Source organism: Scardinius erythrophthalmus (assembly GCF_964197995.2).
Source record: "Scardinius erythrophthalmus genome assembly, chromosome: 8".
NCBI classification, from domain to species: Eukaryota; Metazoa; Chordata; class Actinopteri; order Cypriniformes; family Leuciscidae; genus Scardinius; species Scardinius erythrophthalmus.
The window spans coordinates 39,554,081-39,566,287 of record NC_138228.1 but is presented as its reverse complement, the minus strand read 5'-3'; the positions used below and the strand labels follow the sequence as shown (position 1 = coordinate 39,566,287).

The 12,207-nt window shown below is 40.2% G+C and overlaps 2 protein-coding genes across 2 annotated transcripts; one reads left to right on the top strand and one right to left on the bottom strand.

Moving 5' to 3' along the window:
• Positions 1-2,352: 2,352 nt before the first annotated feature.
• LOC308695117 (arylamine N-acetyltransferase, pineal gland isozyme NAT-10) lies at positions 2,353-3,225 on the top strand (the record flags this gene model as incomplete). The annotated part of the gene is made up of 1 exon (XM_081373100.1): positions 2,353-3,225. One exon carries the CDS (start codon positions 2,353-2,355, stop codon positions 3,223-3,225), a length of 873 nt encoding a protein of 290 aa, XP_081229226.1.
• A 1,579-nt stretch (positions 3,226-4,804) lies between these two features.
• Positions 4,805-6,400, bottom strand: LOC308694647 (UDP-glucuronosyltransferase 2A2-like; the record flags this gene model as incomplete). Its single annotated transcript, XM_081372292.1, has 1 exon — positions 4,805-6,400. One exon carries the CDS (start codon positions 6,398-6,400, stop codon positions 4,805-4,807), a length of 1,596 nt encoding a protein of 531 aa, XP_081228418.1.
• Between the last annotated feature and the right edge of the window lie 5,807 nt (positions 6,401-12,207).

Genomic DNA, 12,207 nt, shown 5'->3' with positions numbered 1-12,207 from the left:
GATGGATGGATTGGATGGATGGATGGATAAGACTTGAATTGTAATGACTTATAACTGCATGCATATGACGCTGATATTTTACATTTTAATGAATAAAAAGAAAATAAATAATTTAAATATAGTGTATAACTGCTGTGTGCCTAATGATGATGATATAATGCTGAATAATAATGAATGATGGTAAAAAAGTTTGCAGTGACTAGTACTTTGCAGCTAATAGAGATATTCACACTCTTTTTTTTCCGCAGTAAAGCACATTCCACAAACATTGTAGTCCTGCTGTACATTTACTAGCGATATAATACCAAATATAGAACATTTATTCACAAGACCAATGCGCTAATCCACAAGAAACTGATTAATGTAAAACTGTAACTGACTGTAACTGACTGGCATAAAACTTTGAACTGCGGGCACTGACGTCACTGCCATTACACGATAGGATGAGGTGCCTCACGTGATCCAAGTTAGCTGTTACGCTTTCTCCAATGGTAAGAGATACAGACCCTCTCATCTCCCAATAATAAGACAATCTCTGGCCTCGCTCCGTTCCCACGCCTCTTGGACCCACCCACACATTTATTTAAACCTCTGACTCTACACTGTGAGACATTCAATCACTGGCTTCATCAAAGGGTAAGATTTTTATTTTAATTATTACTAAAATAATAAGAATTTAGACAGATCTTTTATTGTTTGTTCATGTTTCTGTTGATGTGTTACCATGCACTCCTAAACTTTTTTTCAGTAACACTTTACAATGTTTCATTTGTTAACACAAGTAAGCTACCGGTATATTACTTTTAACATTAACTAAGAATGAACGAGACTTCTACTGCATTTATTAATCTTAGTTAATATTAATTTCAACATTTCCGAATACATTTTTAAAATCAAAAGTTGTATTTGTTAACATTAGTTAATTATCTGTGAACAAACATTAAAAATTACTAAATGTAAAGATATATTGTTCGCTGTTAGTTCATGTTAGTTAATACATTAACTAATGTTAACAAATGAGACTTTGTTTTTCTTACTGTTTTATCTCATTGTATCTTCTTTTTGTAGCTTCCATGCTCCCACATTTTCTTAAATCTTTCTGTTTTTCACAACTCCATTCTCACCTCCTATTTTTGGTTGCAATTTATGTTGTATTTAAGTAACTTTTTATGAAATATCACCTGCAGTTCACATATCAGAACAGATTTAATTTTAGTGACTAAAGAATGTAGGAAATGTTGTTGTTTAGGTACAAAACATAATATTGTCATACAAATTGTTATGCAGTTATCTTGTAAAAACATATATTCTATTTGTTTTTCCAGTAGAAATATTGAAACATACTAAAAAAAAAAAAAAAATGTTTAATTGTTTTCTGCTGTGTGCCCTATAACATTAAAATTCAAGTCCCTACATTTTTCTTAAACTAACACTGCAGAATGGGCAAATTCTATTAAAGCAGAGCAACCCACTTCACAAAACAGAGCTGCAAACACAATAAGCTCATTTGACATGACAAACACCTCGCCTTGAATGTAAATGAGAATAAACAGAGAAAAGGAGCCTGAGAATGAACCAAATAAATTCTGTCAAGAGCTGAGAATTTTCACTTCTCTTAGTAGACAAGCAATATATGTGAGCAAAAAGCAAATTATTTTTAAAATGTCACGCACATTTTTATTTATTTATTTTGTTATAAGTGGATGCATTTGAAATGTATTAGAGTTAATATTTAACAGAACAACATTAGATACGAACAAAACATCTCAGTTGCGAGACACGCTGCTCAGCATGAATGTCACAACAAGTCGGATCCCACGATCAACTGGGTCTTCTTTATACTAGAACATTACGAAACATGATGATGATTTTCAAACGTTTTACTTGATTTGCTTTAACCCACTGGAGACTAGGTTTATGGGTGGGCCAGTAAGTCATCATGAGTACATTTTGCCTGCTATTTTATGAGTACTGTGAATTCCGACATAATTCTATTTTCATATACTGTTTTTCACCAATAGTATATAGTAGGGAAGTATGCGATTTTGGATGCAGTCTTTTGTGCAATACTTAGTCATCTCAATTGAGACTAAGGACCCAAACACTCCCCCATCTGCAATTGTTTGGACAATATGATAGTCCTGCCCCAAGCTCACCGAATTGTTTGCTGTGTTGGGTAAGAGTAGAGTAATATTTTGATAGCACCAGACACAGCGTTTATACTTTTCAGGAAAATTAACCCACAAATGGTGTACTTATAGTTGTCACTACACATTGAATAGTATTTAATAAGATGAGGAAAACATATTTCAGCTTTAAAACTGTTTTTGCATTGTTTCTTAAAGGACTCTAATGGATCTGAGAGGGTACTTCAACAGGATCGGGTTTACTGGTCAATATGACAAACCTGACCTGGACACTTTACGCACCATCCACAAGCTGCATGTTATGAAAATTCCATTTGAGAACCTCAGCATCCACTGCGGAGAGAAGAATACGACAGACCTGCACATCATCTATGATAAATTAGTCAAGAGCAATCGGGGAGGCTGGTGTTGTGAAAACAACCTCTTGTTCTCATGGGTCCTAAAGGAGATGGGTTACAAATACACCACACTAGGCTCCAAGGTGTTCAACAAGTTCAAAAATGATTTCCACCCCGTGGACTCTCATCTCATCAATCTGGTGGAGATTGATGGGAAGCCTTACATTACTGATGTGAGCTATGGAGTGTCATGCCAACTGTGGTATCCCTTAGAGATGGTCTCAGGTAAAGATCAGCCACAACCTCCCGGCGTGTTCCGCCTCCTAAACAATGGGATGAGTTGGGTTCTTGAGAAGACATCAAGAAAGCCAGTGGTCAAAGATAAGGTCTATGCTAATTCCAGCCTCCTTGACCATCGCCTGACCAAAACAATGTATTGCTTCCCGTTAACACCCCGTAATAAAGAGCATTTCGTGGAGACGCTGGATTGCCTGCAGACCAGTCCAGATTCTCGGTTTGTGCTGAAGTCCATTTGCTCCCTTCAGACGCCCACAGGCTTCAGAGCTCTGATTGGCTGGACTTACAGTGAGATCACCTACAACCCGGAGGAGGACTCTGACTTTGTGGACATGAAGGAAATTCCTGACTGTGAAATAGAGGCTGTGTTGAGGGAAAAGTTTAATGTGGTGTTAGTTAATAAGTTCACACCTAAAAATAACAAAGCTAATTATTGCATGTAATGCTCAGAAGTTCATTACATAGGAATAGGAAGAAGAAAGCAGCAGTCAATAGCAGTAGGATTAGAGCAGAAAAAGCCATTATACAAAAGAAAACAAAGCAGTGAAGAGGAGTATCAAGAAGGATAAGAAAGACTATTTGAGTAGACTGGCAGCTGAAGCAGGGCAGGCAGCATACAACGGCAATATGAAACACATGTGTGACATCTATAATATAATGGGTAGCACTTTATTTTACAGTCCTGTTCCCCATATACATACTATCTACTTATTTTAGTAATTACAATAACTGGGTAATAACTAACCCAGAACCTACCCCTAAACCTAACCTCTGTGGTGTCTTGATGTTTCTTATGACTTCTGAATGTTTTGTTTTATTTTATTTAACATAGACATGAAATCAATGTACTAAAGATTAAAAATGATTGACTCGTGTTTGTCTCAGTGACTGACAGATTACCATGTGTGCTAATACAGCGCTATAGTTTGTGTCAACAACAATGCATTTTGAATTACTGTCTGTTGAAAGAATCAATAGGGGATATTTAGAAACAATAAAAAAAATAACTGTAAATTTGATTTTTGTTTTGTTTTTATTTACTTCAATAAGAAATTTTGGTCATCACTTTATGTTTAATGTACAATTCAAGTCCAGCTGATAATTATTCTTTTAAACCTCATCAATTTCTAACAAAGTTTGTAAATGATTGTCAAGACCCTTGTTGAAATAGCACATAGCACAGCATTATTAATTAAAATCAGTTACTAAACTACTGGTCAGGTTAAGATTTTAAAAATCAGCAGGTCTAAGTTTTGTACAGGTAAATAGTTTACAAACAACATGGACATGAACTTTTTTCCCAATATTGACATTTTAGATTAAAAAGTGCTAATTACAGTGCCTCAAGTATATAAATTATACTTAATACTAATTATAACAGAAAGAAACTACATGTATAATAATTTTACAGATGTGGAATAAATTGGGTTTATTCACTGCACAATATATTTAAAATATGTTTGAGCTAACCCTGTAAAATGTTTGAAACCGAATTAGTCATATAGGTCAGAGTAATGGCATTAATTAGGAAATATAACTGCCCCATACCAATTTTTTTTTTACAGTATAGTACATGTTATCTGATATTGAGAAATATTTTTCTGTAAAAAAAAAAGAAAAGAAAAAGATTACGGCAAATACAGATACATGAATGCATTTTAGAAAAATCAAAACTACACATAGACAGGGAAAGTAACATTTTATTATTCTGTACAACCCATTGAAATTAAAAGTGAGTCATACAAATTGTCATCTGAGATTCAGATTAAAAACTTTGGAAAAACCTTTACATTTTTATTTTATTTTGCATTAGTGTTACCAGACCTGCTTACTAGAGACTTTTGGCTTGCCTTTTGAAATATCCTTATGTTTTCCAGCCAGACATAAAGTCATCATTAATTCCTGTAGTTTGATTCTCTTTTTCTCTAAATTTCAGGGTGCAGTTCATTACATAAGTAATAATCAAAGTCATGGGACAGACATTTAAGAAAAAAACCCTGTCTATACTATTATGCAAATGTGTTACTCAGTTTTCCTTTTTCTGCTGCAGCACTTGACACACAGATATCGAACTGTTAAAAATATAGATAGAGTGAATATCAGAACAACTGCAAACAATGTAACTGCAACATCTACTGAGTAATAGGAGTACCAAGGCAGTTTGTAGGACTCTGTACGGAGGTGAGCAGCACCTTTATGTCTCATTACAAACTCAATCCAGAAGAGGGCACTGTCCAAAGGTTTAACTGGTTTGTCTCTGTGCAGATAAGAGAGTCTCTGCATACTCAGTCTGTAAGATGGTTCAATGATTACTTCCTGTATGGCTGCATGCAGTGTGTTTTTATCTAAAGTTGCGATGGAAACGATCTTGGCTCCTCCCCTTTCTTGCAAACGAACAAGATTGTCGTACTGGTCAAAAAAGAATGGAATTCCAACCACTGGAATACCATGGTACAAAGATTCTTGAACCCCATTGGTTCCGCCATGTGCAATAAAAACTTTAGTCTTTGGATGCCCTAGAAGATCGTTCTGTGGCATCCAGTCAACCAGTAATGTGTTGTTCCCCAAAGTAGATGGTCTCTTTCCAGTGTATCTCCAAATCACCTTTTGTGGGAGCCGAGCAAAAGCAGTAGCTATTTCTGCTGTTAAATCATCTGGTAGGGCACTGATAAATGACCCTAAAGACATGATGATAACTCCATGCTCTCCAGAACTTTGCATGAAGTCTTCCAGATCATGTGGAAGGGCCTTTGCTGGTTTACACTGAAAGCCTCCAATGTAGATAATATTTGGCATTGTTGGACGTGGAAATTCAAAAACAAAATCAACCCTCATAAGCCATATATCAGCCCCCTGGAGAAGTTCATAAAAATTCACAGGTGGATTGAAATATTTGTCACAAAGTGCTTGGTACTGTGGCAAATTAAAATAGCTGTACTGAAAGGCCATTAGGAAATAGTGGAAAACATTTTTTACTCGTTGAAAGAAGTTCATCTTGTCAGTGTTTCCAGATCCTGTGATAGGGATGTAAGACATTGGTGAGGGAGCGATGTTAAAGTGTCCCTCACCAGTAGTGGTCCATCTCACATTATATACCATGGGCAACTTGAGTTTATGAGCCAAGAAAATGCCTGCACCCCATACTGGATCAGTAAGCATCAGATTGTACTGTTTTTCTTGAAGTGCCTTCATAATTTCCTCACTTTCAAACATGTTTGTTATAAGCTGACATATCATTTTATGCATTTCATACATGTCACTAACCATATCCAAAAACAGCTGTACAGTGCTCAGCCAGTGGCTCTTTCCTCTTTCATGGTCTATTGTTTTGGAGATCATGTCTTCTACAAATTCTTCATCCATTCCTTTGGTGTTTGGTATGGTTATAGAGTTGTAATAAGTTGAATTCTCCTTTACGAACCAGCTATTATAGGTCCGTATTACATCAATGCTGTGCCCTTGACCATGTAAAGCCTTGATGAGGATGTCCATGTTCACCCAGTGACTTCCTTCCAAAGGCACCACCAAGATTTTGCCCCCATCACAGAGAGAACCAAAAAGGACTACGACTGTTATCCAGAGAGAGACAGAAACCATGTTCTTAGAAAATGGTGTCATTTTGCCTGTAAATAATAAAATAATGAGATGACATAAAATCAGATAACATTATTTGTTTAGTTACTTCAGTTAATAATGTTGCCGACACTGTGCAGTACTGACAAAACAAAATAAATAAATGAAATAGATTTGGAGTAGTAGCTAAGTTTATTTGTGTCACCTCGTTATCCGAATGCCTTGTCAGGCAAACCAGGAAAAATAGTTCATATTGAAGGCTCCAAGGTGGAATGACTTGTTGTTCCAACAAGCTGGTGCCTAGATAACACAGTTCTGTGACACAGGGGGTCACCTCATACCAAACTCAGGGTCTGGGTGTCAGCCTTATCATTGATGAAGAGATGCTTCTGCCTATCAGTCCATGTGTGGAAATGTACTATGTGTATCTATTTCTTAGCCAATCAGAATCATTCAACCTGACGTGATGACGTATAGTAAGTGATGTGTCAGAGTATAATTGATATTGTTCTCTATAGTGTAACTCCTTGTGAATCTTGAAACTGACTTCTGCATAATGAAACTGCAAACTATCTTCAGTAAAATTTTCTTCAAATAGCTACGTTTACATGGACACAATCGGAATGAAATCAATATAATTGATGAATCCGAACAAGGTGTTTACATGAATGATAAATAAAGTAATCGGGTTGATGTGCGCGTTTATATGTCACAAGTTTCAAATCGGATCTGATGTTTTGACATGCGCACACTGCAGGAATATACAGAGTTTCCCGCTTTTCACGCATACATATTCTCCTCTATTGGTTCTTTATTTGTTTTAAACAGCAGACGTAATATTAATTCGTCTCTGGTCATAATTTAGAGCATATTAACCGTTTTGCCGTGCTGCTTATTTATCACGCAGTAAAAATGCCCCTCCCCGCGGCCAAAACCAGACGTCTATGGATGAGAATCCAAAACAAGCACTGGTGGGACGTTGTCCTGCTTCACTTCACAGACGAGTGAAATGAGAATTTTAGAATGACGGGAAACTTATTAATATGACACTTTATTCAACAGGAAGAACGTCATTACGCTATTTAACGTCATTGCACATGCGCAGTCCTTTCAGTTTCGGTTTTCAATACGATTAAGTGTTTACATGTTCTCTCGATCGGATTACAAAAGATATAAACCACCCCTTTCAATCCGATCGAAATTTCATTCGGATCGAGCTCAATCGGATTGATTAAGGTGTTTACATGAAGGTTTTTTGTCCGGTTGAGCCGTCACTCTGATTATAAGTGTCCATGTAAACACAGCTACTGACTGCACATCTGACTCAGGGTCTTCATTCATCATTCTGTGTGTGCTTGCACCGTTGTCATAGAGATCGATTTGAGTGACGTAGCTGCTGGTGCGAAGGGTAGCGGGAAATGGAGACACATTACTTTCAGTTTATTGCTCGAAAGGACAAAAATATTCGCGTGGAATGCACTCTATGCCCAGGCAGCAAGTACTGGCCATCGGGACTACCGGGAGATTCCCAGTGAAATTAGCAGCCAGCACGTGCCTTTTGGGCCGACATCTCATACTTTTTTTCTTTTTCTGTTTTTTTTGTCTTAACGGACCATAAAACTCGTACATCGGCGGCCCATCCCTTCACCCACTTAATTGGCTGCGCTGGTGTAATGCATTAGTTAAAAAGTGTAGAGCCTGCGGTAAGCAGAACTAACAGTTACTTTCAAAACACTCAGGCTATGTCATGAGTGTGGGAACCGTTAACCCAGTAACGCATTATTCCCACATCTGCATAGTTGATTGCCGTAATTTACTATAAATGTAATGAGACGCGTTTGTAAACCATGTTTTCCGCAAAAATAAAAGATCATGTGCTTATATCTCTTTCAAGTATAGAAATTAGTACAAAACTAATTGTGAAAGTTTCCTTTATTTTTCAGTGCATTTGTTTTACAATATATGTCTATTAGCGTGCTATTATTATTATGGCCAAAATGCCAGGGCCGATTTTTTTTGTCCCAGTCCAGCCCTGATTATGTGTCTACCACCGCGGACATTTGTCCTTTATCGAGTTGTTTGTGGATTTTACAGTGAGGCATATTTCTTTCTGCAGACATGGATATTGTTCTTTCATATGGTTTTACATGCCATTTTGTATAGGCTACATTTATAAACACTATGCGGACAGGCTAAGTGATGATAGGGCTATGATTTTTGTCCGTATCTACAGGGTAAATTAAGAAATGGGAAAGTAAAGTAATAAGTAGTGAAGTTACTTTTCAAATGCAGTAACTAGTAAAGTAATCTCATTACAATTTTCAGAAGTAACTAGTAACTAATAACTAATTACATTTTTTGAGTAACTACCCCAACACTGGGTATGTTTTAGCGTACCTCAAGGGCATCCAAGATGTAGGTGTCTTTTTTCCGCAGTAGTTTCAATTTTGATATTTTTAGGTCAAACCGTTCTTGTCTGACAGTCATATCATGCAGGTCTATGGTCACCCCCTCAAAGAGCATGCACAGAGTCCTAATTAAAACAATTCCCCATCTTCCAAATTAAACAATTCCCCATCGTAAGTACACATTGATGGCCTAAGACACGAAACAAGCGGTTTGTGTGAGAAAACGAACGGTATTTAGTGATCTGAGGGCGCGCGCATCCTGCTGTGTGACGTGTGTGCAGACTGGTGCATAGATATATATACATTAGATGTCGCATTAAAGACATTCGTTCCAATGAACTGCCGTAGCCAAGACGACATCTAGTGTATATATCTATGCACCAGTCTGCGCACGCGTCACACACTAGGATGCGCTCGCGCTCTCAGATCACTTGGACGTGGCTGTGTTACAAGAGGTAAAAACGATATAAATACTGTTAGTAATACTGAGGAGCCGGACTTGTGACTCAGCCGTACAGCGGAAGCTCAGCAACTGTGGCGAGGGGACGTCCATCTCCATTCCGTCCTCGGGGAACGAGGGTTACCATACATACTCGAGACGTTCCCCTTCGTCAGTCACTATTACGTACGCTGATCGTAGATGAATACACATATGGGGTCGACGCAGGGACCGCTACATATGGACACCCAGCCTAGCACAGGTTCCACAATGCATACGAGTGTAGGCTTGGCGTCAGACGCTTCGCAACGTCTGACTGCCGCAGGGGTGACGGAGGAACTCCACAGGGTTAGTCATTTCTCGGGAACACTACTGGAGCAAATAGACGCACTTATCCGGCCCAACAGGGCGGGAGTTGCGTTGCAAGCCGACAATAAGAACGGGTCCTTCGTGCTACTGGCCACTGGGCTGACTTCATAGCTGTCCATCGTTTCCGATGATGACGCTTGCTTCGTGGTTAGGGAGGGGATCAACGACATTGCCGTTGGTGCCACTTCTCGTGGGCGTTGAGGCCGATCCTTGAGCCGCACACTCGTCCGCAGGTGGAGCAGGGGAAACCAAAGGACAGAGGAGCCCCAGCTGCCCTCTGGTGTCTTTGTCTGCGTCTCTCGGCTCTCCGCTGTTGGTCTTTGTTGTGGATTTGTGAAACTACTCGGGCACAGGTAACCTGCCAGGCTGATCTGTCCTGTGCCAGAGCTTCAAGCTGCATGGGGTTGATGTTGGAATGCTTTAAAAGTCCCTTGGTGTAGTCCTTATAGCGCTTCTTTTGTCCACCAGCTGCTCGTTTGGCGCCTTGTAGTTGGCCATAGAGGACTTGGCGAGGCAAGCGGTGGTCCGGCATACGGATGGTATGCCCTATCCATCGTAGGTGTTTCTTAGCCACAGCGGCTTCCATGCAGATAGAATTGGTACTCTGTAGGATTTCCGCATGTTGGACTCGGTCCATCCAGGAGAGGCAGCGGATGGCAGCGGATGTGGAAGGATTGCAAGAGAGGGATGTGTCGGCTGTACGGAGTACATGTTTCCGCCCCATAAAGCAGGGTGGAGACACACACAGCATTATAGACAGCAACCTTGGTGCTGACCCTCAGATTTCGGTTTTCAAAAACCCTACTACGAAGGCGACCGAATGATGAAGAGGCTTTTTTGATACATATATGTATTTCCATATCAAGGGCGCAGCAAGAGGACAGAGTTGAACCAAGGTAAGCGAACTGATCTACATTTTTAAGTGTAATGCCGTTTATATGGAAGCTGGGGGGTGAAGAGGTTTGAGAGAAGATTTGGGAAATAACCTCAGTTTTTTTAATGTTAACCTGAAGACCAAAGGATTGGTAGAGACTGGTTATTGTGTTGAGGGCATGCTGCATGGATTCAGGACTATATGCTAGAATCGCGCAGTCATCAGCATATTGTAATTCAGCTATGCAGCAGGATTTGGTCTTTGTGTAGGCCTGCAACCTCCGGATGTTAAAGAGGCTTCCATCAAGGCGGTATTCAAGAAGAACACCATCCTTGTGTCCTAAAGCACAATGAAAAAGGTGAGTGACGGCAGAGAGAAGGAGGTTGAAAAGGACTGGAGCCAAGACACAGCCCTGCTTCACCCCAACATTTACATTAAAGAACTCTGACTGAAGTTCTCCTGTGGTGACTCTGGCTTGCATCCCATTGTGCAGCTGCTGTAGAATGGTGAGGAACTTGGGTGGTACCCCAAGTTTGGAAAGTTGTTTCCAGAGCATCTCACGGTTGATAGTGTCAAATGCATTACTGAGGTCAATGAAGGCTATGTAGAGGTCTGTGCGCTGCTCTCTGCTTTTTTCTAGCAACTGCCTTAAGACAAAAATCATGTCAGTGGTGGATCTAGTCTTCCGGAAGCCACATTGCGTTTCCGGAAGTGCAGCTTCTGAGATGTACTTAACTAGCCTATTGAGCATGATTTTAGCCAGAACTTTCCCTGCGATTGAGAGGAGGGAGATTCCACGGCTGTTGCCGCACACGGCTCTATCCCCTTTTTGTTTATATATGACCACAATATCGGCATCCTTCCAGTCTTGTGGGAGGGTCTCACATTCCCAGATGTGACAGATGAGGAGGTGCAGGCGGCAAGGAGGTATGTACTCCAGACCTCTGCCGGAATGCCATCAGGTCCAGCACTTTTATTGTTTTTAAGACTCGCAATGGCTTGGCGTGTCTCCAGGAACTGAGGGGGATTGTTGAGGTGTGTGACTAGTGATAAGTCGGGGATGTTATCCAGGATAGAAATGTCAACAGGGTTATTGAGGTTGAGGAGAGTCTCAAAATGGTTTGCCCAGTGGGTAAGGATCTCATGGCGGTCCTTGAGGAGAGTCGAGCCATCAGCTGAACGAACTGGAGCAATCACTCTCTTCCTGGGGCCGTAGAGAGTTTTGATGGCATCATAGAAGCCTTGCGAGTTGTTGCAGTCTGCCATGCGCTGTATCTCTTCTGCCTTCTTCACCCACCAAGTGTCCTTCTTGGGTACAATGAAGTAGGGGTTGTCAAGCCCTGTCTTCATATCGTCTGGAGGGACCAGCTGGTCAGAGGGTGCGACCAGCTGGGCAGAGGGTGCGTGGGAAGGCCTGGTGGCATCCCCGAAATACACATTGCTGCCTGCTGGCGATAGAGGGGGATGGGAGTGGCAAGGCATGGAAGCATCCCTCACTGCCATTTATGCCCTCTTGAGACCCAGAGATAGAGAAGCTGCTCTTACTGAGAATTTGGGTACTGCTGACTCAATTTTATATGTATATGTTATGTATAATTCAATGTTAGGGTGCATAGTTTAGGTCAGCTGGAACCGGGAACACTCCCCATAAATCCTGATGTACTTGTTACATCATAAGTATGGTGTCTATGCTAATATTAGTCTCTCTGTTTATCTGAGGTTTACCGCAGTCCGCCGGATACAGGCCGTATCCAGATCTGAT